We start from the raw sequence: 27,352 nt of genomic DNA, 5'->3' as shown, positions 1-27,352 counted from the left end.
GCCCACTTGAGTTTTGAATCTACCTCATTTTGGGTTCCATGATCTAATGTGATCTAAAAAAACGGATGGACGGGGTGGATTTCTCACAAAGATCATAGTGGGCCCCACCTAGTTTCCCTAAGGCTTTCACAAGCAATATGCACTCCAGTGTGGCTTTCACAGGCAATCTACAATCCATTGATGCACCACCAACCTCCGTTTTGGGTTAATGTCACCAAGTTTTGTGGGCCCTACCATGATTTATGTGTTATATCGAAACCGCCCATCGATTTGGCAAGATCATTTTAGGGCATGTGATGGAGACATCACGCGCGCATGCCGCCCCCCCTACGCACGTACGCAAGGAGGGCCCCACCGTCGATTTGGATTGATGACGATGTCTAGAGAGGGCCTCCTAGCTAGAAGACAGAGTTTTGGTTCGCTGGAGTGGGCCTGATAGTCAAGTAAAGCCCATCATGGGATCTCATGATCGTGGCCCACTAGTCTGATTAATCTCATATTTTAGGTTTTGCTTATTAATGTTATTTAAAATATCATGGACGGTTTAAATTTCTTTGATTAATTTTTATTTTTGTTTACTTCATCGCCAAGTAATAAGTTGCGAACATGGCGCGAGTTTTGGGGTATAGGGTTTTCCTATAAATAGGCATCCCTTGGTAGGTTTTTTTTCTCATTGAAGCGTAATAAAAATTCTGCGTTTTTCTACTTCTCTGAGTTCGCGAGTTGTGGAAATCCAATTGGGTGCGAAGCCCTCCCTTTATCGAAGGGCTAACTACTGTGGAGCGAAGCCACGTCGACCCCAATTCGCCCCCATCCTCTACCATCTCTATTTCTCATCTCCTACCACCATCTGCGCTTCAAATATATCCTTTATTGCAACAGTTTTCCTCTTTACAACAGAATTCCAAATTCTGGTCCCACAGGGGAGCTGAAACTTCGGCGGAGCACCACGCACAGACCGTGCATCCGATCGACACGCAACTTGGGGGTTTTGAAGCCCTCCTTTGACCAACCAGAGCCAAGAGGCGCTTTCTGCGTTCGTCATCCCCTCGCACGTGCGGCCAGACCCCTACACACGTGCGACAGGCCTGGCCTGCTGTCCGCGCGTGGGGACTATCTCCAGGTTCAGATTTTCGTCTATTTTACTCCTCTCATACTCCCTAATCCTAGCCCTAGATTGCATTACTTTCAATTTATTTGCCCCTTTTCTTACCCTAGGGTTCTCTAAATTGGAATTAGTGAATCTCTTGGATTAGGGACTGATTGTTGTGCATGTGTGGATGATTTTTATTTCCCTTTGAGTATCATTTGGTCCATAATTTTACTGATCCAGCCCTAGCCTGTGTAGGCCTGGACCCGCACACATTCCCCTGGCTTGAATGTTTGAACTTTTGTGTGGGATGTGGAATTTTATGTGATTGTTTCTGAATTAGTATAATCTAAAGCCTGAGATCTTGCATATCATATTTAATTTTCATGTCCTGTACCAAATTTGGTATCAGAGCCTAGGGTTCTTATAGGGGAATGCATTACATGTTTAGGGTAGTTTGTTTAAGTCCATCATGCATCCAGTCTGTTTAGAAGTCCGTAGTTACTGATATTAGTTGCTGAAATTTCTGTTATCAGGAAGCTAGCAATTCACATTGCTGTAACTTTCTGTTATTCCCTTATTTTAACAACTATATTGTTCGATTTTAGTAGCACTGCGTAGTTTCCCTTATATAGAATCTCATAGGATCATTTAGTCTCATTTAGTTGCATATAGTCGTAGTAGAAAGTCCTTAGGTGGAGTTAACAGTTGTATGTCCACATGTACAGGTCGTGGTTTTGGTTTGCACCCTACACTAAACATGGAGCAACTGCAAGAATCAATGAACAAGTTAACCCAGCAGGTTGATTCTTTGAGTAAGCGCTTGGAAAAACGCATAGATCAACGCCTTGACCAATTTAATGATCGCGTTACCCAACTAGAGGCCTCCCTCGGGGCAAATCCCACCATTGGGGAAGATGTCCAATCTCAAGCAGGTGATTGCGAGGTTAGTCCAAGGAATGGAGGCGGCCAAGGAGTTAGCCATGGGCGCGCGCCTGTGCACCCACCCCGCGAGGGACATCATGACCAATATGACCCAAACACGCAACTCCTCAAGGGAGTTAGAGTAGATGCCCCTACGTTTAATGGTCACTTAGACCCTAAAGCTTTTTTAGATTAGTTAGTGGATATGGACCACTATTTTGAGTGGTATGACATGTTGGATGCTCGACGAGTCTGGTTCGCCGAGATGAAGCTTGTGGGCCAAGCAAAGAGGTTTTGGTCGACGTTAGAGCGAAAGAAAAAAAGAGCGAGGGAACTCCAAATAGTCCATTGGGGGAAGTAATGAAAGAAACACTTAAAGAGAAGTACCTCCCTTTCTCTTATCACTTGCGGTTGGTTGAGGAGTGGCATTCTCTTTGACAGGGTTCAATGAGTATTGCTGACTACATTGAGAAGTTCGAAGAGTACTTGACCCGCTGCGAGGTTGATGAGGACCCCATACTCAACCTTGCTCGTTTTAAAACAGGCCTCCGTCCTGACATTAAGAGAGAATTGCTCGCTAAAGATATAGACACTATTGAGCAGTTGTATCAAGTAGTGTTAGACGTCGAGCAATACCTCAAGGCATCTATGGGAAGGCGATTTGACTTTCGCGATTCTAGTGCTAAGGCCAACCCCTCTGGGGCTAAACCTAACACTGGGTACCAGAACAAACCTTCCAACAGTTTTCAACCCTAGGCATGCCAAGTGGGTTCAATTCCTTTAAGAGTACACTTTTGTTCATAAGCACAAGGCCAGCGTAGAGAATAAGTCTGTCAACACGTTGAGTCATCGAGTCGCATTACTCAACTCCACAAGCATCGAACTTACGGGCCTCGAACGCATTAAAGAAGATTATTTTGAGTGTCCAGATTTTGGAGTTGTGTACGCGTCGTTATTAGAGTCCGTCAAGAGCTAGCAGTGAGTATTTGATTTTAGACGGATATTTGTTTAGGAGTGACTGCTTGTGCATACCACGCACATCCCTCCGCGATTTTCTTGTCTGGGAGTTACATTCAGGAGGAGTCGCGGGCCATTTCGGTCGAGACAAGACCATTGCCCTAGTGGAGGATAGGTTTCATTGGCCAAGCCTCAAGCGAGACGTGGCCAAAATTATATGGCAATGTCGTACTTGTCAACTGGCAAAGCAAAAGAAACAAAATACAAGATTATACACATCTTTGTCAGTCTCATTCATCCCTTGGCAAGACATCAGTATAGACTTTGTGCTTGGACTTCCCAAGACTATTCGGAAACACGATTCCATATTTGTTGTCGTGAACCGTTTTTCTAAAATGGCCTACTTCATTCCTTGTTCTAAGACCTCCGATGCATATCATGTTGCCAAATTATTCTTTAGTGAGGTCGTTAAACTGCATGGGTTACCAAAAACTGTAGTGTCTAACCGTGACGTGCGATTCATGAGTTATTTTTGAAAGACACTATGGCACATGATGAATACTAGGCTCCAATTTTCTTCTGCCTACCACCTTCAGACCGATGGTCAGACTGAAGTGGTTAATAGGAGCCTAAGTAGTTTGCTTAGATGTTTAGTGGGGGAGCATACCAGGACATGGGACGCCGTACTACCTATAGCTGAGTTTACATTCAATAGTTTTGTCAATAGGTCCACAGGTCTAAGTCCTTTTAAAGTCGTTACTGGTTACAAGCCTAGGAAGCCTATTAATCTTGTCCCTATGTCATTGTCCCATAGGCCATTAGAGTCTGCGGAGTCTTTTGTGCGTCACATCCATTCATTGCATCAAAAAATCAGGCGAAAGATCACTACTAGTAATGAACGTTACAAATTTTCTGCAGACCAACATAAACGTTTCAAGGAATTCAATGTAATGGACTCTGTGATGGTCCGCATTAGGCCCGAGCGGTATCCCCGAGAGGGCCGTTCGTAAATTACACGCGGGAAGCATTAGACCCTTCAAAATTATAAAACGAAACGGTCTCAATGCGTATGTGGTAGATCTTCCACCTTCCATGGGAATTAGTTTCACATTCAATGTGGAGGATCTAGTTGTTTTTCAGGGGACCGCTGATACTTTGTCAGCCCTTCGCCTACCCATCCTGATTCCCCGGATCTGTCCCTTGATACATGGCCTCTTTCCGGCATTTCTTCCCAACCTCTACCTCCCATACCTAACCTTCACACACCCAAAGAAGAAATAGAAGATATTCTGGACCATCAGATGGTTTCAAGGTCGGACGGCGGGTTTCAGAAGTACCTGGTTAAAAAGAAGTCACGTCCAGCTTCAGACAGCACGTGGTTCACTGAAGAGGAGCTTAAGAGACTTGATCCTGATATCTTGGAGCGGTTCAGGAGTTTCGTTTCGCCAGTAGCGAAATCTTCGCAGTCAGGAAGAGTTGATGGGGACATCACACCCACACGCACGCCTCCCCCCTTACGCACGTACGCAAGGAGGGCCCTATCGTCGATCTAAATTGATGACGATGTCCAGGGAGGGCCTCCTAGCTAGAAGACGGAGTTTTGATTTGTTGGAGTGGGCCCGATAGTCAAGTAAAGCCCATCATGGGATCTCATGATCGTGGCCCACTAGTTTGATTAATCTCATATTTTAGGTTTTACTTATTAATGTTATTTAGAGTATCATGGACGGTTTAGATTTATTTGATTAGTTTTTATTTTTGTTTACTTCATCGCTAAGTAATAGGTTGCGCACATGGCGCAGGTTTTGGGGTATAGAGTTTTCCTATAAATAGGTACCCCTTGTAGGTTTTTTTCCTCATTAAACCTTAATAAAAATTCTACGTTTTTCTACTCCTCTAAGTTCTCGAGTTGTGGAAATCCAATTGGGTGCGAAGCCCTCCCTTCATTGAAGGGCTAACTACCGTGGTGCGAAGTCACATCAACCCCGATTCACCTCCATCTTCTACCATCTCTATTTCTCATCTCCTACCACCATCCGCGCTTCAAATTTGTCCTTCATTGAAACAGTTTTCCTCTTTACAGCAGAATTCCATATTCTAGCCCTATAGGAGGGCTGAAACTTCGGTAGAGTACACCACGCACAGACCGCACATCCGATTAACACAAAACTTGGGAGTTTTGAAGCCCTCCCCTGGCCGACCAGAGGTCCAGAGCCAAGGAGGTGCTTTCCGCATTCAGCGCCCCCTTGCACGTGCGGCCAGACCCCTGCGCACGTATGACAGGCCTAGCCCGCTGTCCGCGCGTGGGGACTATCTCCAGATTCAGATTTTCATCTATTTTACTCATCTCATACCTATTCTCCCTAACCTTAACCCTAGATTACACTACTTTCAATTTATTTGCCCATTTGCTTACCCTAGGGTTCTCTGAATTGGAATTGGTGAATCCCTTGGATTAGGGACTGATTGTTGTGCATGCGTGAATGATTTTTATTTCCCTTTGAGTATCGTTTGGTCCATAATTTTACTAATCCAGCCCTAGCCTATGTAGGCCTGGACCCGCACTGATTCCCCTAGCTTGAATGTTTGAACTTTTGTGTGGGATGTGGAATTTTATGTGATTGTTTCTGAATTAGTATATTCTAAAGCCGGAGATCTTGCATATCATATTTAATTTTCATGTCCTACATCAGCATGAGCCTAAAAATGAGGCAGATCCAAAGCTCAAGTGGACCACACTACAGAAAGAAATGGGGATTAAACGTCTACTCTAGAAAACTTTTTAAGGGCCACGGAAGTTTTGGATCAAGCTAATATTTGTGTTTGCCCTTCATCTAGGTCTATGCAACCTTATGAACAGGTTGGATGGCAAATAAACATCCTGGTGGACCCTAAGAAGGTTTCAATGGTGGGCATCATTGTCCCCATCGCTTTCTGTGGTGTGGTCCGCATGAGCTTTGGATCTGCCTCATTTTTTTGCTCATGCCATAAAATGATCTCGCCGAATGGATGGACAGTGTGGATATAACACATACATTATGGTGGGCCCCAAGGAACTTGGTGACGTCAGGTTCTTGCAGGAGAAGACGGAACAGATGGGGAGAGAATGAATAAGGTTTTGAAACTCTCGAAGGATAATCTTGTCATTTTTAAATGTTGGTAGGGATATTTCGTCAACATTTGTGTTAAGTGTAAAGTGAAGTGGCAAACGCTGAAAAAAAAAACACAATTTAAGTGATTTAAAATTAAGTACTTAATTTTATCCATTTACCAAACAGCCTGAATTACGAAAATCACTGAAAATGGCATTTTTTTAGTAATAAAGCCATCAAATTAAGTTTTACTAAATACATCCTAGGTCTACCCTTGACCTCAAACGAGGACCACCAACCAATTCTCAGAGAATGAAATCCCTTCACTTTGAGCAGGCCAGCTCAAACCTAAAGGGTTTCGGGCCCTAATTAATTTCATCCACTTCCAGCAAAACAAGGCAATCGTCTAACACTAGTTCAGGGAGACCTCGCTAACGAGTTATCCAGCCAGGGGATGCTAGGAATCTATCCAGCATAAACATAATAAGGGAGGAACAACCTTTACACCAGGTGAATCTCACGTCTCCCATGGGCAAGTCCAACAGAATGTGCTTCCCAACCCATTCAGAGAAACTATGCATACTGGAAATCACACGATCCCTCGATGACTTCTCAAACGCAAAACGGAACACATTGAAATCACCTCTCCAACACACTAAGGCAAATGCCATTTGTCCTAGACAGAAGAAGATTCTTCCCAAAAAGCACTACGAAGAGACGGACAAAACATACCATAAACTCCAAGGAAAAACCCATTTAAACCCAGAAGACAATATCCATGGAGAAGAGACCCAACTAGCTATCCTATTTACACCACAAGGTGGAGTCCCACATCACAAGGATAGCACCTGCAGACTCCACGACATCAAAAGCCACCCACTTTATACCTTTTCGACCCCAAACAGAACACACCAAGCCCCTATCAACTGCTTAGTTTGGATGACAATCAGATGAGCTTTAGACTGAGAACAAATTTCCTTAACTTGGGACCGCTTATGGGGGCATCCCAATCCTTGAACATTCCAGGATAGAATCTTCATTGGGGAATTCTCTTCCTCTCACTATGAGGAATGGCTTCAATCTAACCATCCAAAGCCACCCCTAGATTTTTCAGTTCTTGATGCCCTTAATTGATCTAGGGGAGAGTATAGGGGAAACTAGGGTAAAAGATTGAAGACCCCTCTCAGCAACCAGTTGAAATAAAGCAATGTAATCTTCGTCTCGGTTCCCAAACACTACCCCCAATAACCTACCCACATGGTAAATGGTAGGGGAAGAACACTTTCTAAAAGGGTTCCAAAATTCTTCCAAAAAAAAAAGAGGATAAACGTCCAAGGCATCCACCAAGATACCCTGATCGAGACAACCTGAGAACACCTTCGATCCTTCCTCTTCTAAGAAAGGGACCGAAGGAGAAACATCAAGTGAAAAAGCAACCATTGTCGAAGGGTCAATGTCCTTCAGAAACCAACCACTAATAAACTCGATGTGGCCAACTCAAGACCGAAGGTAATCTAAAAAAGCAGCAAAAGAGGGAAGACTTTGAAAATTTTCTGAACAAGGACGAGGGGAAGGACCAAGATTGAGAGAGAGAAAAGAACACCCCCAGAGGGAGGGAGACCCAAGGCACTCACCTGAACAAAAGAGCCAGAGCAAAGGTCTTTCTTAAAAGAGGGGGAGAGGTCAGAAGACAAGTCTCCCTTAGAGCTCTCGTCGAAAGATACGTCCATCAAACGGTGAGAACACGTGTCCAAATCCAAGATCAAACATATGTATCTCTCTTGATATGAAAAGCCAACATCGACAGGGCTTTTAGATGTGATGATGTCATCCATCTCCCACATGTTGTTGTCGACAAAAGACAGGCCCTTACATGGAAAACTGTCGCAATCCTCTACCCTGAGAAGAGGACACATGTCCTCTCTAATTAAATAAGATTGGTCCACTGGCATTGAAGAAACGTCGAGAAGAGCGACACAAAGTACTAAGATGTCGAGGCTATTAATAGAGCTAACGTCATCCACCTTTGAAGCGCCAGTCATATCAGAGCAAAGGACGACACCAAGTTGTCTCTAGACTCTTGCAGACCACTACCCTGGAAAGCGGGCACCTGTCCTCAGAAATTAAATAAAACCAACCCACCACCTCAAGCAAAACATCAAGAGGATTGCACATAGAAAAAATTAGACACGTCTCTTACCAAGCAGGCACAAGAGCTATCTCCCCCCTACACATGGCCATAGCAGTTAGCATTGCACAAAGTGGGCCTTAAGAGATACGGCCCACTGAGAACAATTGATGGCAAGACAAACGGAGATGGCAAGATGTAGGGATGAGAAATTGGAATGGCCTCGCTCGCCTTAATCAAGGACCCTACAACCTCCAGCCCCACTTGTTGGGGGGGGGGATTTCCACCATCCATGTTGACTTATTGATGCCTAAGGACGGAGAATCACGAGGACAAAGACGAAAGTCAGTATCAACGGGTAGGACAAGTAGCTACTGAGATGGTGAGGTATCGGGATGAGAGATCGGAATGGCCCTGCTAGCCTTAAACATGGACCATATAGCCCTCGGGCCCACCTGTGGGGGGATTTCCACCCTCCACGTTGACTCATCGATACCCAAGGATGGAGAACATGAGGTCGAGGACGAGAGTCTGTATTAGTAGGGAGGACAGGTGGCTACTGAGAGAAGGCCGACTAGCCCGTGTCCGAAACACATGTATGCACAGGCACCTCAGGGGATACTACACACGTCGGGATAGGAAGACTCACCTCGCATGTGGGACTCTCCCTGGAGGGAGGACCACAAGAGTATGGCTTTAGAGAACCGCCAACCACTGCACAAGAGGACGATGAGGGGGTCAGTTGAAGGCCGCCATTAACGCCAGCTACAAACTCCCCAAACTGAGCAGACACACCATGACCAGCTTCCTAGATCACCATAAGCGAAAGAGAATCATCACTGACTTTAACTGTAATGATTTCCAGCACCAACACCGTCTTCTTCACTTGGATGTAGAGCCTTACTGAGCTGAGCTCTTCCCACCTCTTAGTGACTTGGTCCACTATGACCGCTTCCCCTATACAAGAACCCAAAAGTTAGAAAGACTCCTCAAACCAGAGCTCTAATGGCAGATCCAGGAAAAGAAACCATACATCTGACGTACCAAACAACAATCACTCTACCCATTTGCAAATGGACCACACCGGACCAACATGTTGAATTTGGCTTGTAAAGACCACCTTATCGATGTTTTCCAATGAATGAAGGGAGGCCCAAACTAAGGACTAAGGTCACGAAGAAGAATATCACCTAGACCCAGACTACAGTAGAACTCAAACCATATTACAAGATCATGTAAAGAATAACCCGGACGTAGAGACACCACCAGACTCCATTAAAGAGCATCCCATGCCTTTGATAAGACACCTGAAGGAATGAGAATTAGAGGACAACCGTCTACCGACTTGGAGACTAAGATTGAGGGTGCTACCTGCGAGGAAGGAGAAGACTTAGGAATGGTCTCAAGATCTCCTAACGAAGAAGATGGAGGAATCCTAGAAGAGCCTCCATGTAAGAGACTGGATCACCCTTAAGAACCTATCCCCCCTCTACCACAATTAGCAAAGGCGGATTGGAGATAGGAGAATGTGAAGCCCTCGAAGAAGGCTCCTTCGTTGAGTGATATCCCCCTTCCACCTTCTATTCCTTATTTACTTGCTTAGGCCCAAAATAAGCAATCTAAACTCTAATTTATCTGTCGTTGAAGTTTTGGCTGTTAAGGCCTTGAATGGCCTTAGCGAGATCTTCTTCCTTGTCCATCCTCACAAAGGTGAAGCTCCTGATGGAAGCCAAGCCCTTAACCCTAGGGATAACTACTTCCCTAACTTTCCCAAATCTTCTAAAAACTCAGGAGAAATGCAACTCCATCCATTCTACTGGGAAGCGATCCACAAATAGAGTAGGAAGCCCCCTCAACGGATCAATCGCTTTCCTCCGATTATTCTTTCTTCCCCTCTTTCTACCTTTACCGGCTGGAATCCAAACTCTCGAATTGTCGTCTTGGTCGTACTCCGTGGCCACTTCCTAACGATGAAGTTCCAAGTCCTTCCCTTTTGATGGTCTTGTTCTAGTAGAAGCATCAAATTGGCATTGTCCACAACTCAAGTCTCCTCTGCTATTTGGATGATAGGATCTAGCCGCCTTAACTTCCCTAGAGAAAGAAGAGAAACCTCTCTACAAATCTCCCCCAACGCCCCTGAAAAGGATCGCGGCCCTTTCTGAATGATTCCTTCCTACGAAAAGCGTGATCTCTCTCTCTCCAACATTTATTCTACATCGTTTGCTTTCACCGAGAAACATCTTTTCTCAAATTCATTATTTACAAAATACTCTCTTAAATGCCAGCAATCATGAAGAAAGACAGCTTCTATTCGAAACACCTTTTGGGGCACTTCCTAACCTTCAAGTCCCCACATCAGATGATCTATGTTCTTCTTTCTTTTTTTTGTTGAGGGGTGGAAGGGGAAAAAATCCTTAAGGGTTACCTACCATTCCTTACATGGTGGTAAAGATTGTCATTGTTTTACTTATTTAAATTCAATGCATAATTTGTTAAATTTTGAACTGCAACTCATTGATAGAGTGATCATTTGTAAATTCTGATGAGTGATGATTAACACGAGTTATATGATAGTTCTAAGAGGACGCAAATGCTTCTAAAAATTGTGCCATGTTGCATGTTCGACACTATTGGATATGACTTAAATAAACAAAACTACTTTCTTTCCTTTTTTTCTTTTTTTCTTTTTTTTTTTGAGAGAGAGAGAGAGAGACAACAAAACTACTTTCTATGCTTAATTATGATTATCTTCCATTTTTTTGAACTGCTTCTTTACATTCAAAATTTTGATTTTAGGTTTACTATTATTAGTTTTTATTTATGGGTTGTTACATATAAAATAATTCTACTGAGGAAAGAATGCAGTAAAAACAGGGTTAGTTTCAGAATTATTATTTTTTAAAGTTCCTTAAACACCTATTGCCACAGTGAGGTCATCAAGCTCCCCTAAAATGAATTTACCCTTCCAGTCTATTTATGTTGTTTTTGAGATCCTAGGATCAGTGCCGAATAAATCAGAAATTATTCAAACAATTTACTCTTGGAAGGAAGAGAACAGCCACCAGCACCACTTAATCTAATGGGCAGGAGTGTAGAAAGAGAGAATACAAGGAGATGAGTGTTACTCACCTTGGGAAAGAGTTATGGGCATCTGGGTTGGAAGAACAAGTGCATCGTAGACAGTAAGTGCCGACACATATAGTCTGATGATAGGTGGATGACTCGCTATAGCAGTGTGTAGGTCCCTGACATAGGGGGTCAGGAATATGGAGGTCTATTTACAAAAGTTGCATATGAGTTTAGGAAAGGTATCAGTTTTAGTGCAGGATTAGCTGATAGAATTAGGTTATGGGAGGAACCTGTGTCCAGGCCTCTGTAAATTAGTTTAAATGGAGGTCTTGATACGAGTGTTATAAAAGAGTGGGGGTAGAATAGTATGGGAATGTATATGAGGAAGGTTTTGCACAAGTGTTATGAGCAAGTGGCTGCAGGATAATATGGGAACTTGTGCGTATAAGTGAAATCTTGAGGATACAGATTCATTATTAGAACTGAGGTATTTAATAGGCAGACATCTCTTAGTGCAGTTGGAACTGAAGAATATGGAACTGGGACCCTCAAGATCCCTTCTCAAGCAAGTCTTTCTTCAAGGATCTATCCTAGAGGGGACCTCCCATCGGTTTAGCGCAGAGGTTAGGTTGTTTCAGTTCATCTAAGGAGGCACTTTGTGAGGCAGCAAGGATTGACAAACCGTCCCACTCCAGAACACGGTAGTAGAAAGATTCAATTCACCTACATCAGCTCTTAGTATAGAGCGACTTTTTCCCTTAATTCCATCTCTATTTCTCCCCCAAAAAAAAAAGAAAAAAAGAAAAAAGCAACTCAATTATTTTTGTTTTATTACTCAAACCAATTTACTTATTAATGTACAAACATTCATTACAAGAATATAATGAATTATACTAAAGGAACTTTAGATTTTCAATAAAAGGAAGAACGCTGATCTATATAGAGATTTAATTTTTCAGATCAAACGACTGGATACTCTTCTAATCATCATATAAACTTCTTTTTTGAATGGTCTAATCCTTACATAAGCTAATACTTCATAAAAATAGAAAATTGGAAATTTTTAATGTTTCACATGGAAAAAGACGTTATAGTAGAGAACATTGCATAAACTAAGATATACTTACAAATTGCCAAAAGAGGCCAATTCATAGAACATAGTTGTATATAACATACATTGTATATAAACTGAGGAAAACGTTGTGCAACACATTGGATCATTAGTCCCATCACGACTGTCATTTTGTACTACAAATAAGTGATTCTACATCTACAATAGAATAAATAGGTACTGACCTGTGAAACTTGATCAGCAAGAGAATTTAGAATAGACTTCCACTTTGATACATATGTTGAGGTCCAACTAGTGCTCTTTGAGGTTTTCAACCCATCTGCAGGTAATGACATTGAATTCCCAAATTAGCATCTATAGCTATGGAATATTTGTGAACACCACTTGAGTGTACAATACTTAATTGTTTAAAAGCTACTAAACAAGTAACTCTGGCCCCTAGAGCTGAGATTCCAGAGAATAACCCATACCGGTTCATCAAATCACTGTTGGCTTTGTCAATACTATAAGTGGCAGAAAGCGGACCAGCAATGGAAGGTAATATATATAAGCTACTTTAAGACCCAAAAAGCTACTTTAATATATATCCCTAACATGTGGGCGATGTGATCCAGTCAGTGGATCATCTTTTCATGCATTGCCCATTTAAACACAAAGTGTGGAGTAGCCTCTTTAGGATGTTCAATATACCATGGATGATTTTGGAATCAATAGGTGACTTATTTCCGGCTTGGCAGGGAGCTGGACTTAGGAAGCATGAAAGAATTCATTAGAGGTTCTCTTTGGTGGCTAACCCTTGGGTGCTATGGGTGGAAAGAAATGGTAGATGTTTCTGCAATAGTAGCAATTCAGAGGAGGAGGTTTTTAGTAGGGTGAAGCTCCTTTTTGTGGAGTGGACCTCTTGTATTATTTCTCTTAAGGATTTTAAATGCTCCCTTTTGTTTGGGCTGTAGTTTTGTGCGCCATCTCGGCACCCTCTTTTAATAAAAGCATTGTTAATTCTCAAGAGAAAAAAATTGTGAGCCTCTTCCATGGCCGGTCCAGAAGAACCCAGGTAAAAGAGCAAGGTTGATGTCTAGTGAGCAGCCAATTGAGAGAGAGAGAGAGAGAGAGAGAGAGAGAGAGAGAGAGAGAGAGAACTTTTTTGATTGGTTACTCAAAAACCAAGCAAAAGATTAAAAAGAAAGTAAGAGGGGGAAGAGATGGGGATCATCCCTCAAACCTGCATCGAGGGGTCCGATTGCAAAACTTTTGCAAATTTACATCTAAAAAGCATACCCCCAACCCTGAATTGCTGGAAGAAGGCTACAATGATAGTTGTGATAGTGGTGGTGGTGGTGGTGATGGTGATAATGATTAGCTCTTCAAGGAAGTTTCTATCTGTATAGAGCTATTCCTATCCAAGCTTTAGCAGTTTTTCAGGATCTGGACAAGAGGGAATGCTCCAATGATACCAGTGCCACAGTAAGCTTATATCAGTACTGGGCATGTGGGGCCCACATAATGTATTCACACCATCCAACCCAGCTATCTGATGCATCAATTCAGAAAACTCCAAGCACCCAAAACTCATCCCGAGCCCAAAGTAATGTGGGCCCCAGGAAAGGGAACAAGCTAGGACGGAACGTCAACCCTTGGATTTCACAAGGGCCCACCTGAGTCGTAAAACAGCCTAACTCCTGTCCTCACCCTTCATCTGGACTGGATGAAGGGTATGGATGGCCTTGATTACATATACATAACATGGCGGGCCACCCACACTAATCAACAGCCTCTCAATATGTTACTTCTGCTGTGGCTCATCTGAGTTTTGGATTGGGCTGAATTTTTTGGGCTCTTGAGGTTTTCTCAGGTGATGCATCTTATGGACGGGTTAGATTCCATGAATACATCACAGGGTCTCACATCTTCCAAGTAGCATCATAAGCTTATAGTGGTACCGGTACCACTAGAGTGTGCCCCTTGGAAAAATACCTAAGAAATATTTTGTAATCATTTAAAGGGGAAGAAATGAGATCTGTCATCCAAATTGCAATCTGTAGTAAGGCCGCATTCACTCATTAATTTAGGACAATTCTGTATCGGCTTCATAAAGACAATCATAATGTAATCAGTGGACAAGAAAAGCAAATATTCAAACGTCCTAAATTAGTGCAAACTACAAATGCATGAATGGAAGGACATCAAGATCCATAGTGACTTGGACATATAGATTCAAACATAAACTGTTATTTGCAATCAAGCCTCATGAAACTAGTAGATATTATCTAATTTACCCCTTTAGAATGAAAATTATAAAGTATATGGCTTGCATTCAAACCTAATTTATCTCCCTGATCGCTCTTCTCCATTCTATTCACTGAATCTCTTGAGAGTTTCAATTGATCCTTATACCGTTCAATGCCCTCAAAAAGATCCGCAGCAGCTTCTCCAGCACCTTCGTCCATGCTCGTATTAGCTAAGCCCTTTTGGAAGTCAGGTTCACGTACTTCAAGCCTCATTTCGATATACATTATCGCAGCACCAGAATATTCGATGTCAGCTTCCATAGCCCACACCTCATTCATGTCCATGGGAAGAACCCTTATGTTATGAATATAAGGAGGAAGATTCCCAATATCCAGGTTGGTGCATGTGATTCCACCAACATAATTCGGGGTCCGCATATTAGACAGCATCCTCTGTCATATTGAAATAAAGCAAAATAAAGATTAAATTCCTCATACAAGTCTGAAAATGCAATAGAAAATCTCTGTCACATTGACAACCTGAATGTGTATGTGTAAGAAACTGTTGATCTCTGAACTTCTTTTGGCATCGAAAAAGAGCCGCGAAAACAACAAATTCCAACAAAGGGTCCCCTCATCATTACCAAACTTTTCATCAAAATCTGCCTCAGAAAGGACAGAGCCATGGCTATCTGAATGATCCAATGTCGATGGCAATGGTAGCACCACATCATCTTCTTCCAAGGCATTGTTTGCAGTTTTCTCTGACGAAGAAGACTTTACTGAGGCAGAGGGCGAGTATCTGTCCTGAGCAGAACGGAACTTGTCAATGATCTTTCTCTCTTCACGAGCCGTTGGTGACATTGTACTTGTTTTGCATTCAGCACCACCCTTAGAAGCCTTCTTGGCAAGCTTTTTCAGAAAAACGCGAACCTTTGAAGAAGACCCGTCAAGCCTAATCTCTCTTTCTGTTGGCTCACCAAGCCCTGCAGCAGGCTTCATAAATGAAGGGTATTCCACATTTAAGGCTTGCACATAATTGTGGAACTCCGCATTCAGCTTGACGTGCCAGTTTATTCTCTCCTTGTCTACACAGGAGGCAAGACGGAGGGCTTTGCACCAGGATTCCTTCTCCCAAGAAGTCTCGAGATATATGTAACAAGTGTTGCTTCCATTATAAACTACTGATTTACGGTTTTCGATTTTAAGAGGGTACTTTTTGGCCCTACAATACAAACCAGAAAGCAAAGCTTGATTGCTATAACAGAAGCAAGAAAAACAGCATATAATTGTATTACTTTCTACCAGCATGACTGAGATGCGGGAACACCTGATGTCGATGTCAGATGAGGAAGTGATGTGTACAAAATGGTGACCCAAGAAAACCCAGCATATGCTTATAATTCCACATAATTATATCACAATGTTGGAATGCATTGAAACGATGCATTTTATAATACTAATAACGCTGAAAACAAGAAAAAAGATGCACATCATGTGCCTGACATGCATGGTTCAGAAAATCAGTATCATATCAGCCGATGCAATTGTATCGAATCCATATCCGCCTGATACAATATGCGATACAGGAGCCGAATCAGCCGGCCTCAAAAAAAATGGCCTGTATCGAATCCATATCTGACTGATATAATATGAGATACAGGAGCCGAATCAGCCCGCTTCAAAAAAAAATTGGCCAGTATCAGCGGATACAGGCATATCGGTTCCAATACAGACTGAAACAGCCACAAAAGCCCAAACTTGAAGAAAAAAAATCACTCTCATTTTCTTTTCCTAATCTTTTTTTCATTTCAACAATGGAGGAAGCTTTGAAAGTCATTTTAGACTTAGATCAAGGCCTACTTTTGGGATCAAAACAAAATATTTGAGCAGGATTGGACATATGAAAGTTGAATGAACCATTATGGGAAAAAATGGGGAAAATGGTAAACCATTACTTTTCTTCATATCTTCATCTTCTTTTTATTGTATTTCAATGAAATGAACCTAATTCACCAAATCATGCTTGGTTAATGTTCAATTTGGGCCCACTTGGTTAACTTCCAGCAGGCCAAGTGAACACACAACATTCTTATCAAAGAATGGTCTGATAAAGCATTATACATGTTTCCAATATTTCCAATATAAAAATAAGGTTTGATAGTTGAACTTCTCCTTTTCACTTTTCTAATATTTTCACACTAATTTTTTTCTTTAAAAAAAAAAAAAAATGATCCTATACTTGCCGATACAGATATGATACACCCGTGTCATATCGGTTTTCAACCAAGCCAATACACCCCTGGATACCGATATTCAGAACCATGACAACATGTTCATCAGGCGCAATATTTTTTATAAACAGTGTCATTGTAACATAGATTACCACTTTCTTGAAGATAAGCTTGAGGCAGAAACAGCAACTATTACGCAACCCACAAGGTGGATTTTTGCTTGAGAACCACTGGAATCTGTCAGGATAAGCAATTGATCTTTAATCTTCGCATACTTTTTGACAGGGAAAACCTCCACAATTTCCTTCTTGCTATTCTGTTCCTTGGTTGCTTTCGTTGATGATTCTTTTGGTAACACTTTTGGGACCGAATCTAATACCCATATTGCTCCCTGATATTAACTTAGAGAAATTTCAATCAATCAAAGGAAAACCTTGGAAACAGGCAAAAGAAATCTTCAATTTTTTAACGTACATGTTGTGTGCATACAGTGAAGTAAAATAAGTGCAGGTCTGTCACGGCTGACATCTAGACCAGATTTTGGGAGAGGCTCAATCAAGCACCATTCTCATATAAAATAGACCAAGCATTAACAAATACAGCGGCGACTTTAAGGTTGAAGCAACCTGATTGTCTCACTGCATGGTAAGTCTATCAGAGTTCTTTTCAGTGGAAGAAACTGTTCAGAAAAGAGCTAAGATAATACATGTGAATAAGACCATATATAGACAAGCTTAATCAACAACCATTGAGAACATAAGCATGTGTATGTATCTTCAAGTGAAGTCCATAAATAATATTGAAATATGAAACCGTGTGGATTATAAACAAATTATCTGGGAAAGAATGGAAGTTAAATTTTCAAAGAACCTCCAAACTCATGCCCCTCTAGGATGTATAATAATAAAACTAAGCCAAAACCCATCAACCCAAAGCACATAGGAATAGGATTTGGGACTAATATGAAGATATCAACTACAAAACTCTAGAACTGCTTGCTCCCGAAGAGAATATGGCTGTGATATTCCTATTTCCAGAGCTGGATAGCCCCAGTGATCGGGCTAAAATTCCAAAATTTGAATGCATTATCCCTTGCGCGCAGTAGGAGTTGGAGCAAGAGTGGATTCCAGAGTGGGAGGTGGAAGAAGCGGTTCTAAGAAAAAGTAAAAGAATGGGAGGATCTAGAAAGCATCTTGTACTTGCATCCAATAAAATTAAAAATAAATAAATAAATACTTTGTTAGAACTTTTGTATTCAAACAATGCCAAAAGCTACAAGTAGTACAAATTTGATCAAGCTAAAGGTGGTCGTGCATGACCGTTGTAGTTGGTTGTAGAAGTAAGAGGGTGTGTCATGGAGTATTGGAGTAGCATCATCTTGGGTAGAAAATTTTAGCTTCTGAGAATAACCTTCGTATCTAGCAATGTCATAGCATAACAACATCACCCAAGTTTACCTAAAGGCTACTTACAGAGGCACACTCCAGTGGTAGCAGGCAGATGTGAGGCCACGGGATGCAAGCATAAAATCCAACCCATCCATTATATGCTTCAGTGCGTGTTACCCCCAGATTGCGTGTTACCCCCAGATACCTACAACCATGCTAATACATGAACCAGGTGGGCCACACTTGATGGGAACATGTTGGGAGGGTACGCCTACCCTTCTATTGCATAAAGGGCCTGCCGCGTTTTCTTTTCTTTCTTTTTTTTGAGAATTAACGCAGGAGATTGTATTGATAAAACAAAAGAAAAAAGGACAGGAAAGAAAAAAAAGCAACTCTGTTGAGATAGCAGAACCACTAAACAGCTAGGAAATCAAAGTTGCAATCTAAAGCCTTAATAGAGTAAGTTGCCCATTCAACCAGGAACTGGATTGCCCTAAACATGGTGGCCTCCGCAGAGTTGGCTTTATCGTTGAAACAATGGTCGTTCCTTTCGACCCAAACAGCCCACCAAACCATAAGAAGGGTCATTCACCATAAAGGGGTCCGGTGTTTCCCGTATTTGACCCCATGCCAAGAGAGAAGGAGACTATTAGTCGAAGCCGGAAAACACCAATGCACGTTGAAGTGGAGGAGAAAAGCCGACCAAATCTTGTGGGTGTAAGGACAATGAATGAAGAGATGATTCACCATCTCTTCATTGGCCATGCAACAAACGCATATATTGGTAATCATCATTCCCCACTTCCGCAAGTTGTCAACAGTGAGAACCCTCTGTTTACCCACCAACCAACCGAAAACCGCGATTTTAGGAGGGACAATATTTCCAGCCATAGTACCGCAATAGACCAGCAGGAGGGGGAAGTTTGCCGAGCAAGAACCCATAGAGGGATTTAACAGAAAATCTGCCCTGTTTATCCGGACACCAGGACAGACTGTCAGGCACGTTGAGATGAGGCGATAGGCTGTAGATGCAATTGAGGAGGGCGGCAAATTCGTCTATCTCCCATTCCCGAAGATTCCTTCTACATTCAATGTTCCAAACAAAAGTTCCTCCTACTGATGATAAACAGTCAACTACCTTACTGAGGGGGAATTTGGCGATGCGAAAGATATTCGGGAAGGCTGTACAGAGCGTATTGTTCCCCGACCAGGGGTCCAACCAAAACCGAGTAAGGGAGCCATTGCCGATCACTATAGAGATACCGCTGAGGACATCCGGCTTGATAGAGAGGATGTCTCTCCACATGACAGACATCTTGTATTTACAGCTGCTATTAGTCCACCAACCCCCGTCAGGCTTGCCATATTTACTCTTTATCAGCTCATTCCATAAGGACCCATCTTCATTCCCGAGTCTCCACAACCTTTTCCCAAGGAGGGCGCGATTCATGAGTTTTAGATCCTTGATACCTGCCCCACCATCTTGCATCGAACAATAGACCACCTACCAGTTAACCAGATTAAATTTTTCCTTTTCGGCCTTGCCTTGCTAGAGGAAATCTCTTCTAAACTTATCCAAAGCATTCACAACTGACACCGGGCACTTGAACAGCGACATGAAGTAGATAGGAAGGTTTGAAAGCACTGAATTTATCAGAGTTAGACGAACCCCCAATGATAAATACCTGCTCTTCCAGTTGGCTAAATAAGACTTGACTCTATCAATGATCTTCTCCCAAGTCTTCTTAGGAGGCTTCCCGACACACAGCGGGAGAGCCACGAAAGAGGTAGGGAAGGAATCTACCACGTAGCGGAAGAAATCGGCGTGCTCCTTAGTTTCAGCTTCCTCCATATTCACCCCCAGCATTGTGGACTTGGACATGTTAACCCGAAGGCCCAATACAACTTCAAAACAGCGGATTATAGTGCATAGGTTACTAACTTTAGCTTGCTCGGCATCACTGAACAGGAGAATGTCATCGGCGAACTGAATGTCGGATATCGGAGTGGGCATCCCCTTCACTTTCAAACCTCTAATAAGGCCAGCTTCCTGACCCCTACTTAGCATTCAGGAAAAGGCCTCGCCCACGATCAGGAACAGAAAGGGGGAGAGCGGGTCACCTTGGCGAAGGCCCCTCGAGCTAGGGAAAAACCCTTTAGGCGATCCATTGACGAGGACAGAGAAGACTGCCGAGCCCACGCATTCTTTGATCCATTTGCACCACCTCTCACTGAAGCTCATCCTTTGAAGCATATACATGAGGAAGTCCCGGTCGACATGATCGTATGCCTTCTGAATATCCAATTTGCATATGAGGCCCTTGGTTTTGGATATGGATCTGGAATGAAGACATTCATTAGCTATTAGTGCGCAATCGATGATCTGCTAACCGAGAATGAAGGCACTTTGGTGATGAGAGATAACGGAGCCTATAACCCCAACCAGACGGGAGGCCAGGACCTTGGCTAGAATCTTGTATGGGCCCCCGATCAGGCCAATCAGTCAAAAGATTGGCTCCCTGACACTTGGGGATGAGGGCGATGAAAAAGGCCCCTAGCCCTCTGGACAACCTGCCTCTCGCGTGGAACTCGGAGAAGAAATCCATAACATCTCCTTGGATAAGCTCCCAGAAGCGTTGGAAGAACACAATTGGGAAGCCATCGGGCCCTGGTGCCCTGTCCCTTTCCAGATCCTCAATGGCCTTCTTTACCTCAAGGGTAGAGAAGGGAGCTTCAAGAATGGCTGCTGCTTCTTCGGATATTCGGTCAAAGTGGAGATCGTCGAGGGTAGGTCTGATCCACCCTTCATTCCTCAAAAGGTTGATGTAGAACCGAACTACTTCAGAGATAAGATCCTTGTCGTCAGTGCGAGTACCCCCTATCGTTAGACTGCTAACCGCATTTGTTCTGGATCGTTCACTATCCATACAATGAAAGAACTTGGTGTTTTTATCGCCTTCACGGATCCACTTGCACCTGGACTTCTGACGCCATGATGTTTCTTCCTCCTTTAGCCGAGCAGCGAGGGATTAAATCAGATGGATCCTCCTTAGAAAGGACTGAGAAGAATTTTGTCCTGCCTCAACGTCCCGGTCGATCTTCTTCAGCTCAGCGATGATGCCCGCAAGCTCAGCTTCTCTTTTTCTCGCCTCAGATGGATCCTCCATAGAAAGGGCCTGCCGTGTTGTATGTATAAAATCTAAGCCATTCCACCCTTCATCTGATCTAGATGAAGTGTCAGGCCGAAAATCAAGCTGATCTTATATTCCGGTGGGCCCCTGCATAAATCAAAGGGTAGGCGTACCCTCTCACATTTTCTCCTACGTTGTGGCCCAGTTGAGGGTTGGATCAAGCTGATTTTTGACACCTATGAGTACTATGAAGTGATGCATCTGATGGATAGATTAAATGACCTTCATCAATCACATGGGCCCCACATCTACCACTGGAAGCTTACAGTAGTACTGGTACCACTCGAGTGCACCCCTTGTCTATATGCACCATCCCCTCTGTGCAAGTGACAATAACCATTTGGAAAAATCTTGAGTGAGTACCACCATGACTAAAGAGAGCAAGACTAAAAGGACAACATTATCAGTCACTTGTTCTCAAATGAACATCAGATATATATATATATATATATATATATATATATATATATCTTAAAGAACAAAATGTAGAATGAACAATTGAACTCGTCATCACCATCTAAGCCTTATCCCAACTAATTGAGAATGAAGAATTGAACTAGAAACCTAAAACAGACAAACCAAGCACCCAAGATGATCCCAGCCATGCATGTCCTCCTTCCACTCACAATCAAAATATGACTTAGACAGGGAGTCCCTTAATGATTCAGGTGTAAAGATAAATCTATTGCTATGGGCATAGTCCTACCTAAAACAACAAACATAAACACAGAACTCCCAATGGAATTCGGGCTCCCTTGGAGTATTGTTGAGTCCTTTGCGGTAATTCCGAATCTAAATGAGGAGTTCGGGCTGCATCTGGACGCACCATTTAATTGAATTGCAATCAATAGGTCCAAAAAAATCCACCTTGTTTGGATGCATCATTGAATTGAATGAATCGTAGTAATTAGGTCCAACACAAATTCAAGCCCCAGGAATGCAATCACCCCACATCCCACGTGTGCAGGCTCCACACATGCGCATAAGAAAAGGCCCACTTTCCCTTTTTACCCCATTCCTACTTTCCTTTTCTTTCAAATCTCTACATTAGGAAATATCCCTCCTTTCCTTTTCTTTCAAATCTCTACATTAGGAATTTCCTTTTCTTTCATATCTCTATATTAGGCAAGAAGTAATCTTAGATGTTCTTATTTAAGTGCTTTCCTATTTAGGTAGTTTCATATTTTTCAGATATTTGCTAGCTAAGAATTTTATTTTTAGATTCCATAGATTTTATCATAGATTGTAGGGACTCGTTATAAATAAGGCTTATTAGACCTATGGAATAAGATAGTTGAATGATATTCTCTTTTGTGAAAATTCTCTTATTTTCTCTAAGGTAGTTGTTGAAGAAGAAGTGATCTCTAGCTCAAGACTAGAAGATTGTTGAGCTTGTTCACAATCTTGCATTCTTTTCTTTTTTATGGTTTGAACTTTAATCCGGTACATTAATTCTTATTGCAATTAACTTCTCCCATGATCTGGTTGCATCACCCAAGGAGCTCAATTGCCCAATGTCCTAAACTTCCGTCAGTGTGAGTTTGGATGCACTATTGAATTGCCATTAGTAAAACAAGTGGAAACATCATAGCTTTTTTTTTACACATGCACTCACACCATACACGCGTTCACACCACAGTGGGATTTCACCACAATGGGTACTCGAACCCATGGCCTCATGTTGAAACTCTTGTGAGTTTATCACTGAGGCATGAGTAAGGACCCTGGAAACGACATAGCTTGAGTTTGTAGAATTTTGGGAAATTGGGCGATTGAGCTCCCCAAATTTGCATTTGGGAGGGACATGGCACTTTGTACTTATTCATTTTCATATCATCCCAAATCAATTCTATAAATCATCAAAAAGAAAGAAAATTCCAAATACTGAATCAGCCCGAATTCTACAACTTCATGCTTTTATCATTATCATCATTACTCCCAATTAAGTAATCAAGACCGGAACTTGGAATTCTACAATTCTATTAGTAGCATAAATACAATCTTGGTGAAAATGGAGAAACCCAAAAAAGCAAATTTGATGCAAACCTGAATGGGGAAGCAAAAGGATTAATAAGAAAAGAAAGAGATTGCGGGAAAAAACCCAACAATCCTCTAGCCAAATGCTAGATATCACGCATGCAAGACTATGAGCAAGCTCAATAGTCCTCTAGTCTAAAACTAGAGATCACTTCACCCCCCCCCCCAATAGCTACCGTAGAGAATAAGAAATTTTCATAAAGAGAATATTAATCAGCATGTCTTATTCCATAAGCCATAGGCCCTATTTATAATCAAACCTTACAATCAGTAATAAAAGCTATAGAATCTAAAAATCTACAAAAATAACAAAGCACCTAAATAACAAAGCATTCTAATTAAGAAAATGCCTAAAATAAGAAGATACTTAGATAAGAAAATATCTAAAATTATTTCCCTACCTGATATAAAGATATGAAAGAAAGAAATTTCATAATATAGAGATTTGAAAGAAAAGGAAAGTAGAGATGAGCTAAAAAAGGAATGTGTATATTTTCTTGTGCACACGTGCGGAGTGTGCTCACGTGAGATGCGGGCCTTTTCTTCAAATCTTGATCAATCAGCATGTGTGGTCATTTGGTTGCATCAATTCCACTCGTCTTCGAAAACAACTCGTCATCGAGTTTAAATTGGTAGTCATAATCTCCTGGGAAGATCCTCATTTGTAGTGCGTCTTCTTCGACTTCGCTGGTAGTTGATGGTGGAGACCTACACACCTAACGGGTAGCTAGTGCATAATATGGTGTTGAAACATGAACCATCTTTTCTTTTGCTTCTTGTTGGTCCTCCACATTCTAGACGTCGATTGTGGCCCCTTCGTCACAATCCGCTTTCGATTTGCATACACGAACCATCTTTTCTTTTGCTTCTTGTTGGTCCTCCACGTTTTAAAGTCGATTGTGGCCCCTTCGTCACAATCCGCTTTCGATTTGCATACCTTAATTGATGTTAAGATGGTACTATTGTGTTGACCTATATGGAGTTTGCAACTATGTTTGTAGCACTATCCATCTCTTTGACCATCAGATCGTCCATATATGTTAAACTTTCAATCTCCTCAATTGGATCAACCATCAACTGATCTTTTGGTTTTACTTGAATTTCATCCATTCTAACCATTAATCCATCAACCAATCCAAAGGAGGATTCCTTTTGGGTTGCCACACTATCTATAACCATGTCATTCCTTGGAATGCTAGATAAAACATATTGAAGCCCATAAAGCTTTTCCTATTCAATCAAGGGCTCAAAGCAAGCTCTCACGAACTCCTTGAGTTCCTTGAATTCAGTTGCAATATCTTCCTTGGATGCTTTAAGCTCCCTCTTGACCTCCTGCAAGTTCTCATTCCACATCTTTTGAATATTCGTAGGCGTCACTGACATTTCCATGCAATAGGATTCTTTGGATAACCGACATGTGGGGATGGGTGTTGAAAGGAATCGCTATAAGGCAAATATGAAAATGGGTATGACTCAAGGTGATATGAATGGCGATCTTGATCATTGAAGTAACTCGGATGAGAATAGCGCGATGGATATGGAAAGGCATTGGAGTCCAAATAGGGATAATTGCATGACACATGAGAACATCTTCCTATCCGTGACATCTTTTTTTTTCAGTTTCCCAAGAGCAGAACTTGCTCTGATACCAATTTGATGCAAACCCGAAAAGGAAAGCAAATAAATCAATAAGAAAAGAAAGAGATTGCAGGAAAAGACACAACAATCCTCTAGCCAAATGCTAGAGATCACGAATGCAAGGCTGTAAGCAAGCTCAGCAGTACTCTAGTCTTAAACTAGAGATCACTTCCCAGCGCCCCCTCTCTTCAACAGCTACTGTAGAGAATAATAAATTTTCATAAAGAGAATATTAATTAGCATGTCTTATTCCATAGGCCTGTTTATAATCAAACCTTACAATATGTAATAAAGGCTATAGAATCTAAAAGTCTACGAAAATAAGAAATCACCTAAATAACAAAGCATTCTAACTAAGAAAATGCCTAAAATAAGAAGATACTTGGATAGGAAAATATCTAAATTATTCCCCCTCCTAATATAAAGATATGAAAGAAATAGGAACTTTTCTAATCTAGAGATTTGAAAGAAAACTAAAGTTGAGATGAGCGAAGTGGGCATTTTCTTGTGCACACGTGCAGAGGGTGCTCGCGTGAGATGCAGGCCTTTTCTTCAAATCTTGATCGATCGGCATGTGTGGCCATTTGGTTGCATCAAAATTGAACTATAAACACTCCACAAGCAAAAAAAAAAAAATCTCAAAAATCCAAGAATGAGATTGGAGCTAGCAATGCATCAGAAGGGAATGAAAACTGCAACCCAATTCGTTCCTGAGCTAACCTGCTTATTGAAAGAGAACGAGATCGATTCTTCAGCATTGAGGTCGCAGCCCGCTTGAGAATCGGAAGCTTTGGGCTCTTTGCTCTTCCGGCTCAATCGATCAAGAAGGTAAACGAGAAGCCATAACTCGGCAACCACGATGGCAACGGCGCCGAGGAGAAAACCCAGAAAGAGAGAGAGCATGGTGGGGCAGAATCAACAGCTCGGGTGAGCGAAGAAAGGCTAGGATCGGACGGGGAAGAGAGATTGGAGAAAGGGATTGAGATTTGTGGAAATGGGTATCGTTTCAGTGAGTCTGGAGAAGAGGAAAGAATCGAAATTTTGGGATTGGAGGTGAGGAATCTAAGAATATGAGAATCGAATGGGAATAAAGAAAGAAGTTGAAGAGAGAGAGAGAGAGAGAGAGACCGTTATGTATGCGGTAAGTCAATCACAGCTTTTAACGTCTGTGGAATCGTGTCTCCGAGAAGAGGCGTTTCCTCTCCTTGCACGCTTCCACACGTTGCCGGGTTGAATCGAGCGAGTCGACTCGATCGTGGAAAATACCCGTTAGGCTCTTGTATGAATTTCTTATTTTCTTTCTTTTTCACACCCGCGGCTGTGTGGGTCCCACGGAGATGTCCGTTAAAAATCCACTCCGTCCATCTACTTTTTAAAGACCACAGTGCGATAGCATTCAATAAATCAGGCAGATCCAAAACTCAGGTGGGCCACCAAAAATGAAACAGTGGAAATAGAAACATCTATCGTTGAAACCTTCTCTGAGTTGACCATGATACTTATATGCCGTCCAAACTGTTCATACGGTGATTACCATATCAGATAAACTATAGAAACAAATATCATCCACCAAATTTTTGTTTTCTTGCATCTTAATTTGCCTAGGTTATCAATGACGATGTGAGCACTTGTGCTTGAAATACAGACCATATTGATATAGTCCAATCACATTGCAACACAGGAGAATTTTTTTCTTATGGTAAGCAGAGGATATGGACTTTGAATGAAGGCTTCCCACTTCACCTGGAAAAATGTTAACCACCGTGCCAATACACATTATATTTTGTTGGTCTATGGTGTCCTGATGAACATATATTACACTAATTCAATCTATCTTTAATGACGGAGGTCCAATAAAGCTTCCTTTCTTGCTGCCAACACATTATAGCACGAAGGCCGGTGTGGGAGCAGCAACACAAATACCCCTCCCTCTACTGCTGAAAAAAGGAAACAAAAAAAATAAAAATAAACAATTTTAGTAATGTTTATAATTGAGATGTTTATGAGTTAATTATATTAAAAATTGGACTAGATTAGCTAGCATTGTTGATAGTTGTACACGAGTTGAGCTGAGTCGAGCTTGGCATAGCTAGGCTCGGCCAGCGCCAAACCCAACTCGAATTCAGCTCAGCTCAGTTCAATCAGTACCTCAGGCCAGTTTGAGTCAAGTTCAACCTTGTGTGCATTTTGTAAAACGTATAGAATGCGCCTTCAAAATTTCACTGTATGCAAAATAGTAACATTACTTTGTAGACATTTCATCAAATACTCAACGAGTAGTATCAAGATCAATCTGCGAGGGTA

At 41.9% G+C, this 27,352-nt stretch overlaps 1 protein-coding gene across 1 annotated transcript in view; it reads right to left on the bottom strand.

The window, feature by feature from the left end:
* Positions 1 to 26,228, bottom strand: part of LOC131242861 (uncharacterized) — a 36,577-nt gene extending 10,349 nt beyond the window's left edge. The window contains exons 1-5 of the mRNA XM_058241788.1: positions 25,769 to 26,228; positions 16,947 to 17,185; positions 15,101 to 15,785; positions 14,653 to 15,013; positions 12,557 to 12,651 (exon numbers count right to left, since the gene is read on the bottom strand). Of these exons, the coding sequence (XP_058097771.1) occupies positions 12,557 to 12,651; positions 14,653 to 15,013; positions 15,101 to 15,785; positions 16,947 to 17,185; positions 25,769 to 25,951 (1,563 nt within the window). The 5' untranslated portion in view covers positions 25,952 to 26,228. The remainder of the gene's footprint in view (positions 1 to 12,556; positions 12,652 to 14,652; positions 15,014 to 15,100; positions 15,786 to 16,946; positions 17,186 to 25,768) is intronic.
* Between the last annotated feature and the right edge of the window lie 1,124 nt (positions 26,229 to 27,352).

Source organism: Magnolia sinica, chromosome 4, assembly GCF_029962835.1.
Source record: "Magnolia sinica isolate HGM2019 chromosome 4, MsV1, whole genome shotgun sequence".
NCBI lineage: Eukaryota > Viridiplantae > Streptophyta > Magnoliopsida > Magnoliales > Magnoliaceae > Magnolia > Magnolia sinica.
The sequence above is the reverse complement of the archived record's forward strand: the minus strand, read 5'-3'. Positions and strand labels throughout refer to the sequence as shown.